Here is a 27222-nt window from a genome sequence, read left to right as displayed (position 1 = left end):
GTGGCGACCTTTGAGTGCATTACAGTGGCATAGTTAGACATGATAATGACTCACATTTTTCCATGTCTTCTTGTCAACTGGTCATGTCAGAGGGTAAGCTACAGGAGGGTAGGTTACAGGAACTACTGTAAAACAAAGCCATGTCTCCATCTGCTATTATTGTGCATATGAAGTGGCTGAATGTCAGAGTGGACTGATGTAACTAAAACATGTAACTAAAACATCTGTACCATGATAATGTAGTATAATTTGACCCATTGTCTTACTTTCATGTAATTGCAACACCCATATAAAGATATGAGCATATTGTCATGGTTTTGACCAGTACTGATGACTGGTTATATACTGTCCACTTCTTCTTATCTAACCATTTTTTTTGTTTGCCTTCTCAGGAGAAGCACCAGCAGAAGGTACGGTGATGATTTCTAGTATAGACCCCAGTTCAGTGTCAATAAAACCACCTTTCTATGGTCTTCATACAATTGTTTAGAATGCAACACTTTTGAACACTTAGTGTAACACTGAAAACGTGATTCTAAAACGACCGGTTGTCACTAATCCCAATGCCGCGAATAGAACATGAATCAATATGTAGTCACAATTAAATCAGCTGGCATACATAATCAAACCAAAATATCCCCCAAAATCAACTCGAATATATAGACTCAGTCTTTGAATCACAAATGAAAGTGTTAAAAATGACGTCTCTGTTTTAGTCTAGCAAAAAAATGTATTTTAGCCTGGTGGAACCAACCAGATCGCTACATTCCTCTGATTAGTTGAAGGTGATCCAATCGCTGATAAGTCAGTTTTGAATAATTCCCATTATTAGACATAAGCTCAAACAGTTTCAAAATGGAGGAATGCCAGACTGATACGTGCAGTGAAAAAGAATGCTGAACGCAGCAATCAGGCTGGTTCCACCCGGCTAAATGTCTTTGTCCTCCAAATAAAGTGAATATTCAATTCAGTTCAGTCCCAGAATCCAGCGATGCATTTAAAAAAAAGTGGCTCAAATCGAAATAATCCAGGCGCAATAAATGTATTAAGGAAACACGAAAAGCTATACACTTCCCAGTTCAGTTGTTAGTCTGTGTAACACGTCTAATATCCATGCTGTAGTCCCTCTGTAAATAATGATCATTTTTCCTCAGTCGAAGAAAAAACAGCAGAAGATGGTAAGGGACACTATGTTTTATTGTATTGAGTGTTTAGTGTTGATAGGTTTGGTTGTACGTGCAGTATAACCTCAAAGAAACAAACTTCAGATACAGAGTGAAACGGTCAACTGAATGAGCAAAATCAAAGAGAAACATTTCTTAACGCATAAAATAGAATTACTGTGGGCTACTGTACGGACAAACATAAATGTTGTTATTACCTGCTAAAACACATCAGACATTAACAGAATTTGGCTAAATGATTATAAAATACTTACTGTACTGCAGTGTACTTGATGCAGTGTACTGTACTGTACTGTAAAATATGCTATCATATGCACTTTGATGTCTGATGTAGTCCCGTTTGATTATGTATCATCTGCACTCTTGCTGTCTTCCTTTGTTTAGTTTATTATTATTTTTGTATCTGTATCATTATGTGATTTGTCTTTTTCGTCTTGTTTTTGAATTTTTCTACTTATTTGATCTTAATGCATTTTGATTTAACTAACCTGTACAAAAGTAGGCATGGTGTCTAAAGTACATACATTTATTTGTTTCGTAAAGAAGATGTGGAAATGCATGCACTCCGTCAGCTGTGTGTTGGTTTGTTTATGTTGCATTACAATCTGATTTGATATCTGTGTCTATGTATACACATGTTTGATGTGTGTTGGTTTGCACATACTATCCGTGAGTGGCATGTGTGCTAGGTTGGTTTGACTGCTGTATTTTTTTAGGTATACAAAGTATATTGAAAGCAGGTGCTTCCACACAGGAGTTGATCCTGAGTTAATTAAGTCAAACACCAGATCTCAGCCCAATTGAACACGTCTGGGAGATTCTGTAGCTGCGTCTGAGAGCGTTTTCCACCATCATCAACAAAACACCAATGGATGGAATTTTTCGAATGGTGTCAAATCCCTCCAATAGAGACACTTGTAGAATGCCAAGGCGCCAAGGCGCATTTAAATTGAAGCTGTTCTGGCATCTCGTGGTGGCCCAACGCCCTATTAAGATAATTTGTGTTGGTGTTTCCTTTATTTTGGCAGTTACCTGTACATATGCATGCATGTCTGTATGTATGTATGTACAGTCTGGTCTGAAATTGACTCCATTGATAAAAATGAGCAACTGTATAAAATAAATTATTTAAATACTGAGCAATATTGTATGCAAAAACAAATGGGCAAATGATATTTTATACAATTTCTCAAAGAAAGATATTTTGTTAAACAAGTAAGATTTTTTTCTCAAATAGGTAGGGATCAAAATGATTGACACCCCTAAAGATTCTTACAAAGAAAATAGTCAAAAGTTTAGTATTTGGTCCCATATTCCTACTGTATGACTCTACAAAGTTGTTGGATGTGTTTACATTTATTTTTGTTTGTGTCTCAGATTAATTTGTGCCCAATAGAAATTAATAGTAAATAATGTATTGTGTGATTTTGGAGTCATTTCTACTGTAAATAAGAATAGAATATGCTTCTAAACCACAGGAGGCTGCTGAGGGGAGGACGGCTCATAATAATGGCATCAAACACATGGAAATCATTTGTTTGATGTATTTGATACCATTCCACTTAGTCATTACCACGAGCCTGTCCTCCCCAATTAAGGTTCCACCAGCCTCCTGTGTTCTAAACACTTTTACATTCATGTGGATGCCACCATGATTATGGATAATCCTGAATCAATCATGAATAATGATGAGTGAGAAAGTTACAGAGGGTCAAATATCCTACCGCCAAGGCATGCTAACCTCGCCTGTTATTGGTAGTGGTGAGATATTAGCATGTCTTGGGGGCACTTGTATTAGTATACTGTACAAGATATGTATGTATGTATGTATGTAGGTGCCTACGTATGTGCCTGCATACAGGCTGTGTTCAGGTCATGGTAAACATATAATACTCATAATATGATATCTTGCAAAGTAAAAAAAAAAACTATTTTAGCTGATGCAAAACCAGCAGACGGGAGTAAGAGAACTATGTGTGTAAGTATGTGGTATGTGTATGTTATGGACACAATGTACTGTATGTGTTTGTATGCATGTACTGCACTGTGCAGTATACATGTTCCTCAGTGTGTTAACATTTGATATTTAAAATTATTAGATTAAATATCTGTATTTTTTAATAATTCCTCAGACTCTGGCATGTGTGGAACTACGTCATTCTCTAATTTTGGTGGTGCGATAACCCTGTTTCAGTTCCTCAAGGAAGTCCAGTGTTTGCAGTTGAGTTGGTTCTGCGTGCATCAGAATTGTATGTCCAATTCACAGGAATGTGTCTATTTTATAGTTTTCCAGTTAAAATGCTTCCTTTTTCTCAGATGAGGCACTACCTGAAGGAGAGGAGGGTAAGATAAGTTTCGTCGGACTGTATAAACTATCAGAGGATGCCTTTGTACTGTATGACTGAGAACACAACCTATGTGTCAACTGTCAACAGCAGACCTGGGTCAAATACATACACAGTTGATGTCGGAGGTTTACATACACCTTAGCCAAATACATTTAAACTCAGTTTTTCACAACTCCTGACATTTAATCCTAGTAAAAATTCCCTGTCTTTGGTCAGTTAGGATCACCACTTTATTTTAAGAATGTGAAATGTCAGAATAATAGTAGAGAGAATGATTTGTTTCAGCTTTTATTTCTTTCATCACATTCCCAGTGGGTCAGAAGTTTACAAACACTCAATTAGTATTTGGTAGCATTGCCTTTAAATTGTTTAACTTGGGTCAAACGTTTCGGGTAGCCTTCCACAAGCTTCCCACAACAAGTTGGGTGAATTTTGGCCCATTCCTCCTGACAGAGCTGGTGTAACTGAGTCAGGTTTGTAGGCCTCCTTGCTCGCACATGCTTTTTCAGTTCTGCCCACAAATTTTCTATAGAATTGAGGTCAGGGCTTTGTGATGGCCACTCCAACACCTTGACTTCGTAGTCCTTAAGCCGTTTTGCCACAACTTTGGAAGTATGCTTGGGGTCATTGTCCATTTGGAAGTTCCATTTGCAACCAATCTTTAACTTCCTGACTGATGTCTTGAGATGTTGCTTTAATATATCCACATAATATTACTTCCTCATGATGCCATCTATTTTGTGAAGTACACCAGTCCCTCCTGCAGCAAAGCACCCTCACAACATGATGCTGCCACCCCCATGCTTCACGGTTGGGATGAGTTCTTCGGCTTGCAAGCCTCCCCATTTTTCCTCCAAACATAACGATGGTCATTATGGCCAAACAGTTCTACTTTTGATTCATCAGACCAGAGGATATTTCTCCAAAAAGTATGATCTTTGTCCCCATGTGCAGTTGCAAACTGTAGTCTGGCTTTTTTATGATGGTTTTGGAGTAGTGGCTTCTTCCTTGCTGAGCGGCCTTTCAGGTTATGTCGATATAGGACTCGTTTTACTGTGGATATAGATACTTTTGTACCTGTTTCCTCCAGCATCTTCACAAGGTCCTTTGCCTTTGTTCTGGGATTGATTTGCACTTTTTGCACCAAAGTACATTCATCTCTAGGAGACAGAACACGTCTCCTTCCTGAGCGGTATGATGGCTGCGTGGTCCCATGGTGTTTAAACTTGCGTTCTATTGTTTGTACAGATGAAAGGGGACCTTCAGGTGTTAGGAAACCTCCAATTGACTCAAATTATGTCAATTAGCCTATCAGAAGCTTCTAAAGCCATGACATCATTTTCTGGAATTTTCCAAGCTGTTTAAAGGCACAGTCAACTTAGCATATGTAAACTTCCGACCCACTGGAATTGTGATACAGTGAATTATAAGTTAAATAATCTGTCTGTAAACAATTGTTGGAAGAATTACTTGTGTCATGCATAAATTAGATGTCCTAACCAACTTGCCAAAACTATAGTTTGTTAACAATACATTTGTAGAGTGGTTGAAAAACAAGTTTTAATGACTCCAACCTAAGTGTATGTAAACTTCCGACTTCAACTGTCGGTCAAACACTGTTCTGCGCTTGATTTAGCTTGCCCAGTACAATTGAACTAATGAAAAAGCTGCAAAACTGCTAACTATAATAGCCCACCTCAAATGCTGTCAAGTATTTGACCAATGTATTTGACTCATGTATTTGACCCTAGTCTCGTCTATTTAAGCAAGGCCCGAGGGGGTGTGGTACATTGTGAATATACCACGGCTTAGAGTTGTACTTAGGCACAAAAGTGACAAATATGTAATTTTGCTGAACTATCGCTTCAAAATTACATGTTTATGTATTTGTTTCCTTACTTTAAAAGCAGTCTATGGACAAGGAGAGACTGCAAATAAGGAAATAAATATATGCATATGTAAATATATAAAGTACATTCCTTTAATGGGGATAGCAGAAGAAACAATGATGTACTTGTATATTTTGTGTAATATATGAATGTTTGGATGAACAGTATGTGAAATTTTGTACCATGCACAACATGTATGGGCCTGTACGTGTTGATTACCTGAGTAATGCCATACAATGTATGTGTGTATGTATGTGGAGTAAATTGGCGTTATTTTAATATATTCTATAATGGTTTTGTTTGGTCTTGGACATGGTGACACCATATTATTGTCTTTGGTGGTGCATGATTGCAGCACAATTATTGTTTATAATGACATTGTCTGATTACTGTAGTTGAAAGTGAAAAGTAAACACAGTACTTTGTATTTCCAGGAAAGGGAGAATGAAAATGTCGTCATTTTCTTCTCTTTCCCAAGGAACTATGACCAATGTTCATTATAAGAGGCAAAAGATTTTTTAATATTGTATAATTATATTTTTGGAAATACTTACTTTATACAGTTTATTTATTGGAAATATTTATTTGGAAATACAGTATCAGACAAAAGTTTGGACACACCTACATGTACTCATTCAAGGGTTTTTCTTTCTTTTTTTCTTTTTTTCTACATTGTAGAATAATCGTGAAGACCTCAAAACTAAATAACACATATGGAATCATGTAGCAACCAAAAAAGTGTTTAAAAAATCTAAATATATGCTATATTTTTGATTCTTCAAAGTAGCCACCCTTTGCCTTGATGATAGCTATGCACACTCTTCGCATTCTCTCAACCAGCTTCACCGGGAATGCTTTTCCGGGAATGAAGTTCCCACATATGCTGAGCACTTGTTGGCTGCTTTTCCTTCACTCTGCGGTCCAACTCATCCCAAACCATCTCAATTGGGTTGAGGTCGGGTGATTGTGGGTGATTGTGGAGGCCAGGTCATCTGATGCAGCACTCTATCACTCTCCTCTTTGGTCAAGTAGCCCTTACACAGCCTGGAGGTGTGTTGGGCCATTGTCCTGTTGAAAAACAAATGATAGTCCCACTAAGCCCAAACCAGACGGGATGGTGTATCGTTGCAGAATGCTGTGGTAGCCATGCTGGTTAAGTGTGCCTTGAATTCTAAATGTGTCTGTTACTTGAACTCTGTGAAGCATTTACTTGGGCTGCAATTTCTGAGGCTGGTAACTCTAATGAACTTATCCTCTGCAGCAGAGGTAACTCTGGGTCTTCCTTTCCTGTGGTGGTCCTCATGAGAGCCAGTTTCATCATAGCGCATGATGGTTTTTGCGACTGCACTTGAAGACTGATCTTTTTTGCGACAGCACTTGAAAACTGACCTTCATGTCTTAAAGTAATGATGGACTGTCGTTTCTCTTTTCTTATTTGAGCTGTTCTTGCCATAATATGGACTAGGTCTTTTACCAAATAGGGCTATCGTCTGTATACCACCCCTACCTTGTCACAACTCAACTGCTTGGCTCAAACGCATTAAGAAGGAAAGAAATTCCACAAATTAACTTTTATCAAGGCACACCTGTTACTTTCCAGATTGACTACCTCATGAAGCTGGTTGAGAGAATGCCAATAGTGTGCAAAGCTGTCATCAAGGCAAATGGTGGCTACTTTGAAGAATCTCAAATATAAAATATAATTTGATTTGTTTTAACACTTTTTTGGTTACTAAATGATTCCATATGTGTTATTTCATAGATTTGATGTCTTCACTATTATTCTACATCGTAAAAAAATTGTCAAAATAAAGAAAAACCATGGGAATGAGTAGATGTGTCCAAACTTTTGACTGATACTGTATTAATTTGGAATATAGCTGCGAGCAGCAATGAACAGTGTTCACAGCATGAAAGAAAGGACACAAAATCAGTTTCGATAACAAAGCAAGCACTATCATGTAGGAGCTACTGTATATTCCTTTAGGTGTAGTCAGTGAAAGCATTGCCATGTTTATCTCTCAATACCACAAGGAATTATTCAAATAATTACTCAATGTGTTGAGTTTATGTACCAATTCTGGGGTCAATTGGTTTATGTTAAGATTTGTTAAATATTTTTAGCGTTACCGTATTGGTATATTGCAGTCATCTTTGAATTCTGGGACTTTATTTTGTCAATCTGTTTGTGTAAATTGTTTAAATCTCAGTCGGTACTCTCCACATTAACATTCCAAAATACTTCAATACACTCTCACAGCTGTAATACACAGACCGCAAGAGTCAGGACTTCCTGTTTAAAATTTTCCCTCATAAAATATCCACTTTTCACTATGTTCCGACCACATAATGTGGAGTGTATTTACAGTGGTTTAAATGGACATGTAAAATCATTTTTAAAAAAAATGTGTCAATAACTTAGCCGTCTTTTGATCAAACGTAAGTTTAGACATGTACTATGTCCCTACATTCCACATTTGCTGTGATTTGGTCCTGGTTCATGAGAAGGAGATTTTTTAAGTATTTGGTTACATATTTTTATATTGGCTAATATGCATCTACTGGTAAAGTGTGGCCATCTTTGAATGAATGCATCAACCTTATTTTCTCAAACTCTTTAGAGTCCAAAGACCACATTTCGAGTGAATCTCACTTAGTCCATGAAGATTTTTGGGGGATTGTTTTAAACATTAGTGTTGCATAGTCCAAAAATTGAATTGAAAAAGTGAATTGTTAATAGTTTCCTTATTTTTTAAAGATATTAATGCCAAACTTAACATGTTTCATCATAGTAATGTATTTGAGGACCCTAAAAGTTTCAAGTAGATAGGCCATTGTGCAGTGGATTTACAAAGAATTTAAATGGACACCAATCCCTTAGCTTTTCTCAAACTAAATTACGATATGTACCATGGGCCTACATACAGAATTTGGTGTTAGTTGTTCGTTTTTTAAAGCTTTTCAAACGTTTTCAAGATGGAGGAAAATCTTTCCTGACGGATCTTATGGGTCCTTGAGCCAAATTTGTTTAGCATGAGGAAAGACGCCTACATACACAGTTTCAAGTTTCTAGGTCAAACAGGGTGACGTATTTGAGGATTTAAGTGAGACCGCTTACAACAGCGCCCCTATTGGCCAATCAGTGACATTATATTTTACCAAGTTACTCATTGCCTATAGTTCCTGTGTTCCAAAAGAGAAAACAAGTTCCCAGTCTATGTTTGAGTTATTTGACCATGTCAAGGAAAAAAAATGTAATCCAGCTTCGCTGTGAACCCCTAAATATATATTTGGAAAGACATATTGATGATTTAATCATTACAATGTGTAATTATCAGAGGCACCTGCAGAGGCACCTGCAGCCACTGGTGAGGCTAATTATATTTGGGGAGAAAGGGAGAATTAACGTGTCATACTTTTTTCTCTCTTTCCCAAGGAAATATAATGGTCGTTATCAGAATTCTAAAAGTTTTTGGGATTGGAAACAGATATTTATTCATCATTTATTATGTGCTTATTATTTTTAGAGGCACCTGCTGAGGCAGCTCCAGCCCCAAGTGAGAATGTAAATGTGGAATGTTGTTTACATTATCTGCCTCCTCTGTATATTCTTTGATGTTAAGTCACCTATTTAGGGGACTTTGAGAGGTCCTGAACCAGTTCCGACTGACATTTTGGTGTACAAAGCGCTGTGTCAACGTCGTACTGTCCCGTGCCTTATTGTGCCAGAAAATCCAATTTGTCTTCTCTCCACTATCATTCTCTCAGCGGAGCTGAATTAAACTGTCAGGATCCAGACCCCACATTTGTATAGGGAGTGACATGTCACATTTTCTGGCCTACCCAGACAAATAATCGATTTGCTCTCCTTCTGAGCAACAGAGCCCAGCCTGGGAGACGGTATAATGAAAGGGGACAGTCAAGCGAATCCAAATTGTGGTTTCATCTCACTGTGGTATTCCCAGACGGATTTAGAGCTCTCAACATGAACAATACTAAATCATTTCATAGAATCATAGAACAAGACCACATACTCTTGGTCACAGACAGATTAATTCACTTCTGCTTAAAGCTGAAGTTGTAAAGGCGTCTCTGCGCCGCTCAATGGACGTTTCCGCGGAAAAGTATCTGTTGTCAGTCTACGAAATTGTGCCAATGTTGTACTGTTGCTGTCATTTCAGCTGCAGAGGCTAACTACCAAGTCGGTGGCTAGCTAGCAAGTGACGAGAACGTTAGCCCACAGGTGAAAGGCTAGCCTGCATGCATAGCAAAACATATTTGATTGCAACCAGATTTACGTCTATACTATGTCCTCTGGTGGAAGGATGAAATAGTATGAATTTACCTTTCAAAATCAATTTTTTAATGAAAATATGTTAGTTATTGTTTTAATATGTTAGTAGCAATAAGGCACCTCTGGGTTTTGTGGTATATGGCCAATATACCATGGCTAAGGGTTGTGTCCAGGCATTCCACTTTGTACTGTGCCTAAGAACAATCCTTAGCAGTGGTACTGTATATTGGCCATACACCACATCCTTTGGGCCTTATTGCTCAAGGATAAACGAATATCACGATATGCCTTGCTTGTATCGATATCCAATGATATCGATATCATACTATAAAATGTTACCAACTTTTTATGATATTGTAGTAAAGTAGCCTACCTGCACATTCGATTGCTCAAACACATAGTTGTGGGGGGAAAAAATCATAGATCTTGACGACAAACATCTTGATTACTTCAGCGAATAGCATTCTAATTCTGGAAGTTGTGAAACAGTGAATCTGTTAATAATAATACATCAACTGGTTCACTTTATTTAGAGACCCAGGCAGAACCAGCAAGATAAGAAGTAAAACGGTACAAGAAACGTTTCCTCCGATGTCTGTTACGGTCGAAAGACTGTGGTCCAGTCCAGTATCTTGATTTTAGGACTCGATTTTCACAATTGTTTCAGTGCTATTGATTATTCTGGTAACATTCCTGCACAGTTAATATGGGTTACAGTATTATGATCTTGCTGGATGTGTGTATGTATTTGAATGTGTGTGTGTTACAAGATGTATCCAAACAATGGATTAGTGCTCATCCAAAAATGTGTGTTATGATTGTTCAAAACATGCATATGTTACGAAAAAAGGTGTGAGACCAGGTTGCTTCCTTGTGTGTCTATGTACATGTGTGTGTGTTTGTGTTTCAAGAGGTATCCAAACGGTTACTTTGAAGAATCTTAAATATAAAATATATTTTGATTTGTTTAACGCTTTTTTGGTTACTACATGATTCCATATGTGTTATTTCATAGTTTTGATGTCTTCACTATTATTCTACAATGTAGAAAATAGTAAAAATAAAGAAAAACCCTTGAATGGGTAGGTGTTCTAAAACTTTTTGACCGATAGTGTATGTAAAAAGAAAAAGGTGTGAGACCAGGTTCCTTCCTTTTGCTTGCTTCCTTGTATGTCCAGATGTAGGATCTTAATGCGTTTGCTACAGCAGGAAGATAATCCTGTAGCGACAGGAAACTTGAATTATTATGTGGATTATACTAAATTGACACTTGTACAGGGGTTGATACAGTTTTCGTTAGGGCAAATAAATTCTGATATTTCAGTGGAAATTGCAAACTACGGAAGCCTTTTTAAAAACTCAAATGCACTACAAGTATGCATTTCCTGCTGTGCAGGAGCAGGACAATTCTCAGCAAACAAAAGAGTGATCAAATTAAGATCCTACATCTGTGAGTGCGTGTGTGTTTGTGTGCGTTAATGTGTATGTGTGTGTGTTTGTGTGCGTTAATGTGTATGTGTGTGTGTTTGTGTGCGTTAATGTGCATGTGTGTGTGTTTGGAAGTGTGTTCTCATCTCTACCCTCACACCCATCAGGGGCCCATCAGTCACAGGAGATTACAGGACTGTTTCTTCAGCACCCCGAGACTACGGTTGCCATAACAGGTTATACAAACAACACTGGCAGTTGACTAATACTAGCTACATCCTAGCATGCAAATACCAATGTGTCTTACTACTTTGTATTCACGTAGGGTTTTGTTAAACTGAGTAGTTATTTGCTGTAAATAAATACTACAGTAGGCCTAATTCTGTCATGTACTTTTACCAACCTGTTGACCTGAAGTTTACACAATTCAGCTGTACTGTAGGAACTTTGGTATAGGAACACATACAAATAGAAAATTGCCAAATTCTATTCCTTTACTGGCTTTCTGAGTGTTGATTGTGAATGGCAGGTACGGACATTGTGTTTACTGCCAAAGTGGACTCTACTACACTAACAAGGAAACCCACCATTAAATGGCTGAAGGGGAAGTGGCTGGACCTGGGCAGCAAAGCAGGAAAACACATGCAGTTCAAAGAGACTTTTGACAGAGCCACAAAGGTAGGTCTGTGCAAGTGGGTGGGGTTAGCTGGATGAGTGGAGGACAAAAGTGAGTGAATGTTCTATGCACTCTCTCTCTCTCTCTTTCTCTCTCTCTCTCTCTCTCTCTCTCTCTCTCTCTCTCTCTCTCTCTCACGCACACACGTACACTCACTCACTCGCTAACTCTCTCTCTCTCTCTCTCTCTCTCTCACACACACACACACACACACACACACACACACACACACACACACACACACACACACACACACACACACACACACACACACACACACACACACACACACACGCACCCTTAAATGTTCTACTCCACTTAGATCTACACCTGGGACATGAAGATAATCAAGGTGGTCCCTGGTGACGCTGGGGCCTACAGGTGTGAGGTCACCTCCAAAGACAAGTGCGACAGCAGCGCTTTTGACATCTCTGTGGAGGGTGAGTGGGACATTTTAGGAACACTGACCACTGTCCCCTTAAGGCAGGGGTTCTCAAACCTCTCCTCATGGACCCCCAATACACTTTGTAGCCCCGAACTACCATCACATCTGATTCATCTATAAGGCTTGATGATGAGTTGAGTCATTCAGTGTGCTACCTTTGAAATGGATGAAATACATGGAACGACTGGAGGTTTTCGAGAAGACGTTTGAGAACCACTGCCTCAAGGGACCCAAGGCACTCTTGAAGTTAAAGGCTTATTGTTTTGGTATGTTCTGTAGAGCAGAAGGCATCATTGCCTTTGTCAGGAAGTGATGATGTATCACCCATACACTTAAAAAATTATTCATGTCAAGTTATACCTAAATACTGAATGGAAAATGTTGTTTACCATCTATTATTTCTTCTATTCAGCATTTCCAAAAGAACAGAAGATTCTATAATGTATTTTTTGCTATTTGATTAAATGTTAGTTAAAATGACTAGACAGTGAGCCTATCATTATCTGATGTATCGAAAAATGTGTTCAACTCCAATGAATGCACAATCAAAGGTTCTTAACATAAGATAGGGGGTATTACAAGTGTGGCAGGTAGCCTTGCCGTTAATAGCGTTGGGCAAGTAACCGAAAGGTTGCTGATTTGAAACCCCAAACCGAATAGGTGAAAAATCTGTCGTTGAGCACGGCATTTAACCCTAATTGCTCGTGTAAGTCGCTCTGAATAAGAGCGTCTGGTAAATGACTCAAATGTAAACATGTAATCAGTTTAGCGTCTAGGTGCACGCTACTGTAACCCATATGTGTTCTTTATGCAATCCCTCTTATTCCAGCTGTGCATATTGAGGAGGAACACGATATTATGTCCGCATTCAAAAGAACGTAAGCATTTCTATTCATGTTTTGAGCTTATTAGTATTTCTTTGTGTGTGTGTGTGTGTGTGTGTGCGTGCACACCTGTGTACGTGTATGATTGAGTGCTATCCGTAACGTGTTCGACTGCATTTCAGCAAAAATATAATGTCCATCGCTTAATCTAGAATGACAGTGTATTTTGTGTCCTGTCTTTCTCTAATTAGGGATGCTGGAGAGGATGAAGGCAGTTTGGATTTCAGTGCTTTGCTGAAAGCTACCAAGAAGTGAGCAGTGTTAACATTGTGTGCCATATGTAGGGATCACATAAAGTACCAGGGATCAGGGATCACCGACCACATTCCAGGGATCACCGACCACATTCTAGGGATCAGGGATCACCGACCACATTCCAGGGATCAAAAATGCATATATGATTACATTATTATTGTTTTTAGGCTGTATAATTTTTTTGAATGCTACATCCATTTGCAGTATACAGTACATTCCTTCATGTAGCCTCTCCTTTAGATTATGGGTACAAAGTTGATTGGATAGTATGATAGAACGTGCTGGAACGAGTCATTCATTTGTAACAGTCATATTAAATGGAAAACTGAGAGTGGAATGACCATTGATTTGATAGATTTTTGCATTGTTGACGAGGTAGCCTCTCCCTTTGTCCTCTCTCTTCATCTCGGGCCCTCTCGCTTCCTTCCCTGCCTCATCCTTCCATCTTTCACCCACAGGAAGAAGAAGCCAGTCGTAGATGAGGAGAAGGCAGACGTGTGGGAAATCCTGAAGAACGCTCAACCCAGCGAGTATGAGAAGATTGCTTTTGAGTACGGCATTACAGACCTGAGGGGTCTGCTCAAGCGACTGAAGAAGATGAAGACTGTTGAGCCCAAGCACAGCGACGGTAAGATGGAGAGGGGAAATACAAAAAAAAAGTTTCTCAAAGTTAAACAAACGGTAGTATCTTGCCAATCTTACAACAATTGCACCCAATGTCATGCTCTCTGTTTCCCATGCAGCTTTCCTAACGAGAATGGAGTCTGCCTACTCTGTGGATAAGGGCAAGAAAATCGTACTGCAGGTGGAAGTGGTTGACCCAAATGCCCAGGTCAAATGGTTAAAGAACGGTCAGGAGATAAAATCATCAGCCAAGTACGCACACAAATAAACACACAAATACAGATACACACACCATCAAACACACACACATCCTAGAAGAGGTTACTGGGAGGCTGAGGCTCGGTGAGGGTCATTATGGTTAGAACATATCATGACTGAGGGCCGAACCCCAACTTGAGAAATGACGGCGTTGCTGGAACCTTTGCAGAAATTACTGATGTCAATAAGCGAATCACGTTCATCTCCTGTTAGGATGTGGCCATAACTTACTGACGTAATACTAGCAAGGGGAAGCGAAAGAAGTGCAATGGCTATTCATGGAGATGGCCACTAATCGAGATTTACAAAATAGATTCAAAAAAGTCCATTTACGTGAGGAAGCTATAGGCTATGTGACTGTTTCCTAGTAATGAGTTAACGTGACTTAACCCAAAACACCAAAAGCAAACTCACCAGGTTGTTTGTTTACGTTCATCTTGGCATATTCAGTCAACAATATATATTTTTTGATGAGACGTTTTGTATCATGTAAGCCTTCCATTGAACAATCCCCATCAAAAGGCAATGTAGGCCTATCTATTTTTGTCTTCTCTCTGGAATGCATTGGTAGAGCAGAGTCCTCTCTCTCTGTAGCAATGCCAGATATGTGATTAATTGCACAGTTGGCCCTATCTGATTTACCGCAAGCTAAGATGGTGTTCTCCGCGTCTCCTGGACTTGACCGGCAGTGCTGGAAAATAGCTCTCTAAAATTATCTCTCCACAACTCCATCATTCTAAATTGCGCTGCCATCAACACATTTTATTTATAGGAAGCCATAATCAGCTTCTCAGTGGCCAACAAATCATGTTGACAAGTCATATTATTCCCTGCGCATAAATGCCTCATGTTTTTTTTTAAAATCTGAATATTTTTGCCACAATTTTTGAAGCCCCAATCTTCGCAGTGTAGAGACATTTTTGGCATTTTTAAGCCAATTTCCTGCAATTCTACACATTTCTCCATGGAGCCGAGAGAAAATGCTGCAGTTTTAAAGTGAATTTCCTGAAATTCTATGCATTTTGCCATGGCTAATGCTGTGTTCTTTTGCTCAAACATAACAAAATCAATAGTGCTGAATTCCTAGTTTTTCATTTTTATTTTGGTGATTGTTAGTTCTGAAAGATTATATTATAAAGAAAATGGATTGGTCCATTATCTTTTCTACATACTTTGTATCTGATTAGTCGTTTAAGTTTACACTAAAAACTGTTTGGACTTAAGCAGCCCGAAAAAACACTTGGGCTGCCCGCCAAAGTGTCTTCTATTCAGAAAAATCCTTGCTCATGTACAAAGTCAGGTCTGAATCATTATCATGGACATGGCTCAATTTAATGGTCATAGTTGTTTACTTGTGGCCTCGTGACAGTTTGGTAACCTTTACTGTACGTCACCTCTGATTACCTAGTACTCTTGGCTAACTCTTAACTTAATACTCTTCTATTCTTTCTTTTTTACGTTTTTCTTTTTTGTCTATCCCTAGTGTGAACTATGAGATTTATTGCGGTACAAGAAAAATGGGCAACAACTTTAGAAGACTAAAATAACCCATGCGTTAGTTCTTCTAAACAAACGATAGGTCAATCACTTTCATAAAACTGTAGATTGCCATTTTATTCAAGTTGACATGCTGCTCATACATGTCTTATAAACTGTCTTTCGGAGAATGTGAAACGACATTCCTTTACAATGTTGTCTCTGTCCATCCGTTCGTCCGTTTGTCCGTTTGTCTATCTGTGCACCAGGTACATCGTAGAATCAGTTGGCAACATCAGGACGCTCACCATCAACAGGTGTAGCCTGGCTGACGACGCTGCGTACGAGTGTGTGATTGGGGACGAGAAGTCCTTCACAGAGGTGTTTGTCAAAGGTACGCCTTGTTCTCACTCGTCTACACTCAAAAGTTACTATTTAGAACCTAAAAGGGTTCTTCGACTGTCCCCGTAGGAGAACCCTTTGAAGAACACTTTTTGGTTCCAGGTTGAATCATTTTGGTTCAAGGTAGAACCCTTTTGGGTTCCATGTAAAACTCTTCCCACAGAGGTTTCAACATGGAACCCAAAATGGTTCTACCTGGAACCAAAAAGGGTTCTTCAAAGGGTTCTCTTATGGGGACCGCCGAAGAACCCTTTTGGAACCCCTTTTTTCTAAGAGTGTGGAGTTGTGATTTGTTGATGCCATGTATCATAAAGTGTACCTTTATTGTAAAGTGTTACCCATGTATCCTTTATTTAACGAGATGACTCCCATTTACATAGTCATCTTTTTTTGCAATTCAACTTTGACCATGAGAATCATCCAGTATCCATATAACGACAATAATCATAAAACAAAAAGATTTTGAATAATGTAAAAAAAAAATATATTACAAAAATATTTGCAGTTGTGTACGCTCACTGTCACACATTTTTCAAAACGACTTTTCCCCTGAGGGCCACCGTGTAGCCAATGTACCAAGAAATAAACACAATGCTTTTTACACTGCACTTACAATACTGTCCCAGTGTTAAGGAACATGAAAATGGTGTCTTCTTGCTGTTGTCCTCTCCAGAGCCCCCGGTCACCATCACCAAGCTGCTGGATGATTACCACGTGGTGGTGGGAGAGAGAGTGGAGTTTGAGGTGGAGGTGTCTGTGGAGGGAGCACACGTTAACTGGTCAGTAAACCTTTCAGTAATGCTTTATTTTACAGTCCCCTTTAATCTGGTATCTTTATTCTATTTACATGGTGTTAACTAAGAAACGGTGTAGTAAAAATGTATACTTTATAGTACTGACCTCAAAGTTAAATAAAAAGGAGAGTAAGTTCAGCTTGGAAGGCCTGAACCATTTTATGTTCCTAGTGTCTTCACAATTCACTCAGGTGTTTCTATGTCACCTACTCTCACTCCTCAGGATGTTTGAGGACCAAGAACTCTCCAGGGACTCCCATAAGTACCGCTTTAAGAAGGACGGGTTGAAGCACATGCTCATCATCCAAGAGGCTACGCTGGATGACATTGGAATGTACTGGTGCTTCACCAACGGCGGGCGAACCAAAGGAGAGCTGGAAGTTGAAGGTACCATTCTTTGTTCTCGGGAAAAGATGAGACATATTTTTCAGTCTTCATGTTGATTCAAATTCAGTTCTATATCTGCGGTGGATTTTTGTTGTAATGTCGTGGACAAACACTTGTCGGTATGCTAGTTTGGGTATCCTCTCACTTTTCCCTCTCCCTCTATCCCTGTCTCTCTCACTCTGCCCTCTCCCTATTGCCCCCCTCAGAGAAAGAACTGGAGGTGTTGCAGAACATCGCTGACCTGACGGTGAAGGCCGAGGACCAGGCCATGTTCAAGTGTGAGGTGTCTGATGAGAAGGTGACAGGGAAATGGCTCAAAGATGGCGTGGAGGTGCTGCCCAGCAGTCGCATCAAGCTGACCCACATCGGAAGGTACGGGACGGGAGAGACGTGGGGACAGGTTACGTGTCAAGTGACTTTAGATTGTAATAATGTTTTTGTATCAACTTCTGATGATGTTTTACCTACAGAATGTGTTATGGTCATATGTAACCACATGGACTGTCTGTCTTTTATTATCAGTATGTATTGTATTCTAGAATGACGAGGAGCTGTGACTGTGTAATTCGCTATTGAACTAGAATGTGGCAATTATCTCAACTTCCTCATCCGTAATGTGTTTTAGAATCCATCGGCTTACCATAGACGACGTCAAGCCCGACGACGCTGGAGACTATACGTTTATCCCAGACGGATATGCCCTCTCACTGTCTGCAAAACTCAACTTCCTGGGTGAGAGAAAGAGAGAGAAAAGATGAGAAAAATATCTCGATTTTTTTAAATGACAAATTCGCCAACTTTGGAGAAATTTACATCATGCCTATACATACTGTTTAAATGGAAATAAAGTCCCGTAACATCAGTTCAAGTCACATATGAATAAATACATTTTGTCTTCCTTTCAACAGAAATTAAGATCGACTATGTCCCCCGCCAAGGTAGGTTTTCTAAATTACTGCTATAAACATAATGTCATAAGTATTGATTCACATCAATATATGTAATATATCAATGTACAGTGCATTCGGAAAGTATTCAGACCCCTTGACTTTTTCAATTTTTTGTTACGTTACAGCCTTATTCTAAAATTGATAAAATAAAAAAATTTCTTCATCAATCTACACAAAATACCCCATAATGACAAAGCAAAAACATGCTTTTAAAAATGTTTGCAAATGTCTTAATAATACAAAACTGAAATATGATATTTACATAAGTATTCAGACCCTTTACTCAGTACTTTGTTGAAGAACCTTTGGCAGCGATTACAGCCTCGAGTCTTCTTGGGTACAACACTACAAGCTTGGAACACCTGTATTTGGGGAGTTCCTCCCATTCTTCTTTGCAGAGCCTCTCAAGCTCTGTCAGGTTGGATGGGGAGCGTCGCTGCACAGCAATTGTTTAGGTCTCTCCAGAGATGTTCGATCAGGTTCAAGTCCGGGCTCTGGCTGGACCACTCAAGGACATTCAGAGACTTGTCCCGAAGCCACTCCTGCGTTGTCTTGGCTGTGTGCTTAGGGTTGTTGTCCTGTTGGAAGGTGAACCTTCACCCCAGTCTGAGGTCCTGAGCACTCTGGAGCAGGTTTTCATCAAGGATCTCCCTGTACTTTGCTCTGTTCATCTTTCCCTCGATCCTGACTAGTCTCCCAGTCCCTGTTGCTGAAAAACATCTCCACAGCATGATGCTGCCACCACCATGCTTCACCGTAGGGATGGTGCCAGGTTTCCTCCAGATGTGACGCTTGGCATTCAGTCCAAATAGTTCAATCTTGGTTTTATCAGACCAGAAAATGTTGTTTCTCATGGTCTGAGAGTCTTTAGGTGCCTTTTGCAAATTCCAAGCAGGCTTTCATGTGCCTTTTACTGAGGAATGGCTTCCATCCAGCCACTCTACCATAAAGGCCTGATTGGTGGAGTGCTGCAGACATAGTTGCCCTTCTGGAAGGTTCTCCCATCTCCACAGAGGAACTCTGGAGCTCTGTCAGTGTGACCATCGGGTTCTTGGTCACTTCCCTGACCAAGGCCCTTCTCCCTCGACTGCTCAGTTTGGCCGAGCGGCCAGTTTTATGAAGTGTCTTGGTGGTTCCAAACTTCTTCCATTTAAGAATGATGGAGACCACTGTGTTCTTGGGGAACTTCAATGCTGCAGAAATGTTTTGGTGCCCTTCCCCAGATCTGTGCTTTGACACAATCCTGTCTCGAAATGTGGTAAAAGTCAAGGGGTCTGAATACTTTCCCGAATGCACTGTGTATATGTATGTATGTATGTGTGTGTGTGTGTGTACATTAATTATCAATATACTGTAGATATAATAGTCTAACATTTACATTTACATTCACACCGTTATTTGCCTTGTGTATAAAGACCCACCCAAGATCCATCTAGACACCACCGGCAACATGGTTTCCCAGAACACCATCATTGTGGTGGCTGGCAACAAGCTGCGCCTGGATGTGGAGATCTCTGGAGAGCCTCCTCCCACTGTCGTCTGGGCAAAGGGAGACACGGTAGGCACTTCCTATAGTAATTCATATAAATATGTGTGGAAGTCAGTTGCTAATTCCTAATTCCTTTGTCTTGAGTGTTTCTGGTATGGTTTACATGTATATACAGATATGTATATACAGATTTGCTCGAGGGCGTGTTTTGATTTCTTGTCTCTTAGGCAATCACAGCTGTGGAGGGGCGTGTGAGGACGGAGAACCGGAAGGACCTGAGCTGCTTCGTCATAGAGGGGGCGGAGAGAGAGGATGAGGGCAACTACTCCATCATTGTCACCAACCCTGCCGGAGAGGACAAGGCTCATCTGTTGGTCAAGATTGTTGATGTGCCTGACTGCCCTGAGAATGTAAAGTGTACCTCGGTGGGAGAAGACTGTGCCACCATGGTCTGGGAGCCACCCAAGTTCGACGGAGGCGTCCCAGTCACAGGTACAGTCAAGATTTTTTCATGGTTTTTAAATACTGAAATACTTTAATGTTAAAAACATGAGTAACCCCTTTTAGTAACAGAACGATGTGGTGGGTGGGTGGATGGATGGGTCACTCATTCTCTTCCTCTCTCTCATTCAGGCTATCTCATGGAGAGGAAGAAGAAGGGCTCCACCAGGTGGACGAAGCTCAACTTTGACGTGTACGAGGGGGTGACGTACGAAGCCAAGAGGATGATTGAGGGCGTGTTCTATGAGATGAGAGTGTACGCCGTCAACGGCATTGGCATGTCCCAGCCCAGTCTCAACTCCAAACCCTTCATGCCCATCGGTGGGTGGAGTCTCAAACGGATCTCATCATTTTCTCCCTGTCACTATTGGTTGTCTCTCGCATCTTCCTGGATTGCTCAGTATTGTCCACCCTCACTTTTAGTAGTTTTGTCTCCCTCACTGCCTCTGTCTTTTGTGTCTTCTTTCTTTCTCTCTCTCTCTTTCTTTCTCTTTCTGTCTCTGTATCTATCTCGTATCTCCCTCCGTGTCTTTTGTCTCCTTCTCTTCCCACCACAGCTGCAACCAGTGAGCCTCTGGGCCTCAAGGTGCATGATGTCACAGACACCACATGTACCCTGAAGTGGCTGGCCCCTGAGAAGATCGGTGCCGGAGGCTTGGACGGATACGTTATTGAGTACTGCAAGGAGGGAGGTGAGGGTGTGAGACAAAATAAGACTGTTATCCCTTTTGAATGGGAATTTCAATTAGGCCTAGCTGTGTCTAAACACAGATTTGTGTCAGTTCAACAATGGCATGAAATGAATGTTGTCCAAAAACATGAATTTGTTGTGTATTACAAGTTGTGGTAACATAGCTACCGAAACGGTCAGTTTCCTACGCCCTGTGTCAAACGCCATAGTCTATCATTGTCAAACTTTATATATCTTTGTCAAACCTCATTTATCACTGTCAAACCTCATTTATCACTGTCAAACCTCATTCATCACTGTCAAACCCCATTCATAACTGTCACACCTCGTTCAAGGTCAAACCTCATTTATCACACTGTCGAACCCCATTCATCGCTGTCAAACCTCATTCATGGTCAAACCTTATTTATCACACTGTCAAAACCTATTTATCTTGGCCATACTGTACCTCATTTATCACTGCCAAATCTCATTTATCCTGGTAAAACCGACTCTGTCATTGTAAAACCTAATTTATCATGGGCAAACCTTACGTATAACACGGTCAAAACTCCTTTATCGCTTCCACCTCAGTCTGTTTCCCTTTCTTTTGGTCCTAGACACGGAGTGGGTGGTGGCGAACACTGAGCTGGTGGAGAGACAGATTTACACAGTCCGCAACCTTCCCACCGCGGAGAAGATCAACTTCAGAGTGGTGGCCGTGAACATTGCTGGACGCAGCCCCCCTACCGGCCTGACCCAGCCCGTCACTATCCGCGAGATCGTGGGTGAGTTCTCTGTCGCCCGTAGGAATAGGACTGTGTGTCCTGCCGAACAGGACCCTGTTGTATTGTATGTGGTTCATTTCAACATCAATCTGGTGTGGATGACGTAAACCACTTATCTCAATCCCTCTCTCTCTCTCTCCCCATCTCTCTCTCTCTCTCTCTTTCTCTCTCCCCATATCTTTCTCTCTCTCTCGCTCTCCCCGTCTCTCTCTCTCTCTCTCTCCCGATCTCATGCTCTCTCTCTCTCTCCCCATCTCTCTCTCTCCTCATCTCTCCCCATCTCTCTCTCTCTCTCCCCCTCTCTGCCTCTCTCTCTCTCTGTCTCTCTCCATTAGAACTGCCCAAGATCCGCCTCCCTCGCTACTTGAGACAGAAGTACCTTAGAAGAGTGGGCGACAAAATCAACCTGACCATCCCCTTCCAGGTCAGTTGTTCAAAGTTATCCATTAAACCAAGGTTTGCATTTTTGTTTGTTTATTTAACCTTTATTTAACTAGGCAAGTCAGTTAAGAACAAATTCTTATTTACAATGACGGCCTACATATGACGTATGATCCAAAGCTATCTTGAATGCTGTGACGTCTACAGAATCACTCTATTTGGGACAAGCTTGAACAGCTTATCAGGTGCCCATTATCTAGTGAAGTTGGTTTACCAGGTACCACTGCAGTTAGTCATTGACAGCTATTGTTTTGTCCTTAATTTGTTTCTATTCTGAACAAAGTATTACCTTGTGTCTAATAGGGTAAGCCACGTCCCAAAGTGCAATGGTACAAGGATGGGGAAGAGCTTGACACTCGAGTTGCCAGCGTACGCAATTCTGAAGTGGACTCTATCCTGTTCATCCGCTCGGCTGAGAGATCCCATTCTGGGAAGTACGAGTTGGTCCTGCAGATCGAGAACATGGAGGCCAGGGCTATTCTGGAGATCAGGATCGTAGGTAAGAGATGAAAGACAACTGTAGACATAAGTGTCCTCCCTTCTTCCATCCGTGTAATGGCTAATGAACACAACCCAGGATCATAGTGAAGTGGATGGCTAAGTCATTTAGCATCGCTACTGCCTTCCTGAGAACTGAAGTAGCTACTGTTACCCCCAGAACCAGAAATGGCTTGGCTTTTTGCGTTGTTGTGTCGCGGGTTCAAATCTACGAAGTAGACAGTATACTTGCTCTAGGCCGCTGTATTGTCTTACTGTAGAAAAATATCGTGCCATTTTTTCATCCTAAACGTTTAAAAAAATGACCATATATTTTTGTCCAATCAGAGACACCCGGGCCTCCCGAGGTAGTGAAAGTCACAGATGTTTGGGGCTTCAACGCTGCGCTGGAGTGGAAGCCACCAAAGGACGACGGCAACTGTGAGATCACCGGTTACACAATACAGAAGGCGGACAAGAAGACAAATGTGAGCGAGGAGGGCATATACAGTAGGGACAAAGGGATCAAATACTCCATCCCCCAGTATGCAAAGCAACGCTATGGGCTACTGTATAGGATTGTGAATTTATGGCATGGGGAATGGGAATAAAAAAATAACTAGAACCAAATCAAATTATTTGGTAATGGACACTGTGGAATTTTTAAAGTAACTTGAAACACCAGATCACTACAACTAACCACTCTCCTCATTACTCTCTCTCTCTCTCTTTCTCCCCACCCCCACCGCTCTCTCTCTCTCTTTCTCCCCCGCACCCCCCCCTCTCTCTCTCTCTTTCTCCCCCCCACCCCTCTCTCTCTCTCTTTCTCCCCCCACCCCTCTCTCTCTCTCTCTCCCCCCACCCCTCTCTCTCTCTCTCTCTCTCTTTCTCCCCACCCCTCTCTCTCTCTTTCTCCCCACCCCTCTCTCTCTCTTTCTCCCCCCCACCCCTCTCTCTCTCTCTCTCTCTTTTTCCTCCCCACCCCTCTCTCTCTCTTTCTCCCCCCCACCCTCTTTCTCTCTCTCTCTCTCTCTCTTTCTCCTCCCCACCCCTCTCTCTCTCTTTCTCCCCCCCACCCCTCTCTCTCTCTCTTTCTCCACCCCACCCCTCTCTCTCTCTTTCTCCCCCCCACCCCTCTCTCTCTCTCTCTCTCTTTCTCCCCCCACCCCTCTCTCTCTCTTTCTCCTCCCCACCCCTCTCTCTTTCTTTCTCCCACCCACCCCTCTCTCTCTCTCTCTTTCTCCCCCCCACCCCTCTCTCTCTCTTTCTCCACCCCACCCCTCTCTCTCTCTCTTTCTCCCCCCCACCTCTCTCTCTCTCTCTCTTTCTCCCCCCCACCCCTCTCTCTCTCTTTCTCTCTCTCTTTCTCTCTTTCTCTCTCTAGGAATGGTTCACTATCTACGAGCACAACAGGAGGACAAACTGCACAGCCTCAGACCTGATCATGGGAAATGAGTACATGTTCCGCATCTTCAGCGAGAACCTCGTTGGAAAGAGTGAGGATTTCTGCCTCAGCAAGGACACAGCCATCATACCTAAGATAGGTGGGTATGTCTGTGTGTGTGCTGTACATACTTACATACATTATGTCAACAAGGCCTATAGTATCTTCAATGCCTACAGTATTTTAACAGAGACATCCATTACAGTATTAATTCATTACCATTCCGTATTAATTCAGTGTATAATAACCTCCCTTTCCTTTCCTTCAGGATTGGAGTACAACCCACCTCCATTCAAGGAGAAGGATATGCAAAGCGCCCCCAAGTTCATACAGCCCCTGCTTGACAGGTCTGTCGTGGCAGGCTACAGTACCGCCATCAGCTGTGCTGTCAGGGGCTTCCCCAAGGTATGTCTTTTGGGACAAGTAGTCCGAATACTCTAACTGTAGGTGCAAAGGGGGGGGGGGGGGGGGGATTGTGGCTCTGTCCTAAATGTCTCCAATTACCTTGTCATCATCTTCATGGCCACTGACCTGAAAGGATGTGTATACATATTCAGTATTCTTTCATCGTCATGAATGCACATTAGAGTGAATTCAATAAAAAACAATGTTAACCAACCAGAAATATCATTTATACTGTATGGTAAATTCATACATGCACATTTCTGAATATTCATAGAGGGATTTATAGTGCATTCGGAAAGTATTCAGACCTCTTGTGTATTTCCACATTGTGTTATGTGTATTTCCACATTGTGTTACGTTACGGCCTTATTCTAAAAGGGGTTTAAAATCTCATCAATCTCACCAAACTACACACAACACTCCATAATGACGAAGCAAAAACTGGTTTTTAGAATTTTTCGCAAATGTATTAAAAATAAAAACAGAAATATCACATTTACAAAAGTTCTTCAGACCCTTTACTCATTACTTTGTTGAAGAACCTTTGGCAGCGATTACATCCTCAAGTCTTCTTCGGTATGAAGCTACAAGCTTGGAACACCTGTATTTGGGGAGTTACTCCCATTCTTCTCTGCGGATCCTCTCAATCTCTGTCAGGTTGGATGGGGAGCGTTGCTACACAGCTATTTTCAGGTCTCTCCAGAGATGTTCGATCAGGTTCAAGTCCAGGCTCTGGCTGGGCCACTCTAGGACATTCAGAGACTTGTCATAAAGCCACTCCTGCATTGTCTTGGCTGTGTGCTTAGGGTCATTGTCCTGTTGGAAGGTGAACCTTCTCCCCAGTCTGAGGCCCTGAGTGCTCTGGAGCAGGTTTTCATCAAGAATCTCTCTGTTCATACTCTCCCTGCCGCTGAAAAACATCCCCACAGCATGATGCTGCTACCACCATGCTTCAGCGTAGGGATGGTGCCAGGTTTCCTCCAGACGTGATGCTTGGCATTCAGGCCAAAAAGTTCAATCTTGGTTTCATCAGACCAGAGAAACTTGTTTCTCATGGTCTGAGAGTCCTTTAGGTGACTTTTGGCAAACTCCAAGAGGGCTTTCATGAGCCTTTTACTGAGGAGTGGCTTCCGTCTTGCCACTCGACCATAAAGGCCTGATTTGTGGAGTGCTGCAGAAATGGTTGTCATTCTGGAAGGTTCTCCCATCTCCACAGAGGAACTCTGGAGCTCTGTCAGAGTGACCATTGGGTTCTTGGTCACCTCCCTGACCAAGGCCCTTCTCCCCGATTGCTCAGTTTGGCTGGGCGGGCAGCTCAAGGAAGTGTCTTGGTGGTTCCAAACTTCTTCCATTTAAGAATGATGGAGGCCACTGTGTTCTTAGGGACCTTCAATGCTGCAAAAAAAAAAATCATACCCTTCCCCAGATCTGTACCTTGAAACAATCCTGTCTCAGAGCTCTAAGATATTTCTGTTTTTGCAAAAAATTCTAAAAACCTGTGTTCGCTTTGTCATTATGGGGTATGGTGTGTAGATTGAGGCTGTAACGTAACAAAATGTGGAAAAAGGGAAGGGGTCTGAATACTTTCTGAATGCACTGTATATACCTACGCATTTCTAGACATTTACAAGCATTTCAAATGGCTTACTCATGAAAGTTTTTATAAAGTGATACCATATTTTTGTTAAGTCCTTCCCCTTAATTTTTATTACATTGAAGGCCATTAAGGCCGCATACTTGTCATGAAGCCACTGACACAAGTCTCTCTTTGGCTCCCACTTAGCCTAAGATCAGGTGGTTGAGGAATAAGATTCCCCTGGACGAGAACCCTAGGTTCCTGATGCAGAACAACCAGGGGGTTTTGACCCTGAACATCCGCAAGCCCAGTCAGTATGACGGGGGCAAGTTCACCTGCAAGGCTATCAACCCTCTGGGGGAGGACGTCGTGGAGTGCACCCTGCTCGTACGAGGTATGGATGGAGAGGGACAGGGGGGAAGGGAGGTGGAGGAAGAGTGGGGGTGGAGTACAGGGATGGGGAAACGGATTGAGGGAGAAAAAAAGATGGCGATGTGAGGTATAGAGAGAGGGGTTGGGCGGGGGAGGGATTGGAGAGAGATAAGGTGTAGTGTAAGCTAAAGATAGGAAGTGTGGAGCGAGGGAGGGTGGAGGGAAGGAGAGGGGTGGTGGGCGTAGGGCGGGAGAAAGGGATGAGAGAGAGGGAGTGCCGGCTGGAGATATGAGGTACGGAGAGAGGTGCCGGGGAAAGGAGGGAAGGATAGAGAAAAGGATGGATGAAAGGAGAGAAAGTGGAGTGCAAGCTGGAGGTACAAAGTATGGAGGGAGGGAGGGATTGAGAGGAGGGGTATGGAGGAAAGGACTGGGAGAGCGAAACAGGGAGTAGAATGATAGTCATTGTAATGGAACCAACACCATGGGTTCAAAAATACAACTTTTTTATATGATTGATGGATTGATTAAATGTCTTCGTTTTTAATTAGGTTCTACGGTGTACATTATCTCAAGTATATTGACCATGCAGTATGAACAGCACCTGAATGTTCCTTTGCAACCGCTGTCATTTTTTCATCTTCTCATAGCTCTCAAGGACAAGGAGGATGGAGATGAGAAATGAGCTGCAGAATGTTCACAAAACATTCACAATGTTTCAGTAGGTTTTGAAGCATGCATTGAAATAAAAAATACTTGAAGTTC

General features: G+C 41.5%; 1 protein-coding gene across 1 annotated transcript; it reads left to right on the top strand.

Moving 5' to 3' along the window:
* The first annotated feature begins 83 nt into the window (after positions 1-83).
* Positions 84-27222, top strand: LOC120045766 (myosin-binding protein C, fast-type-like). The gene is made up of 27 exons (XM_038990696.1): positions 84-108; positions 393-410; positions 11311-11379; positions 11673-11821; positions 12142-12259; positions 13094-13142; positions 13340-13399; positions 13862-14031; positions 14147-14279; positions 16031-16155; positions 16837-16942; positions 17181-17344; positions 17551-17716; positions 17970-18076; positions 18253-18282; positions 19710-19852; positions 20011-20275; positions 20417-20605; positions 20842-20976; positions 21575-21742; positions 22078-22166; positions 22487-22682; positions 23009-23148; positions 24045-24204; positions 24373-24509; positions 26293-26479; positions 27108-27222. The coding sequence occupies exons 1-27, from the start codon at positions 84-86 to the stop codon at positions 27140-27142; spliced, it is 3333 nt and encodes a 1110-aa protein (XP_038846624.1). The 3' UTR covers positions 27143-27222.

This window comes from Salvelinus namaycush, chromosome 4 (genome assembly GCF_016432855.1).
Source record: "Salvelinus namaycush isolate Seneca chromosome 4, SaNama_1.0, whole genome shotgun sequence".
In the NCBI taxonomy this organism is placed as follows: Eukaryota; Metazoa; Chordata; class Actinopteri; order Salmoniformes; family Salmonidae; genus Salvelinus; species Salvelinus namaycush.
Note: the sequence above shows the minus strand (reverse complement) of the source record. Positions and strands in the feature narration are given on the sequence as shown.

What these genes read in the sequence shown, in the direction of transcription:
- LOC120045766 (XM_038990696.1), top strand. Translation starts at nt 84, where the DNA reads ATGTCAGAGGGTAAGCTACAGGAGG. An exon ending in GAGGGAGCACACGTTAACTG is followed by an intron (nt 16,943 to 17,180) that starts GTCAGTAAACCT and finishes CTCACTCCTCAG; the next exon opens with GATGTTTGAGGACCAAGAAC. An exon ending in AGGCGGACAAGAAGACAAAT is followed by an intron (nt 23,149 to 24,044) that starts GTGAGCGAGGAG and finishes TTCTCTCTCTAG; the next exon opens with GAATGGTTCACTATCTACGA.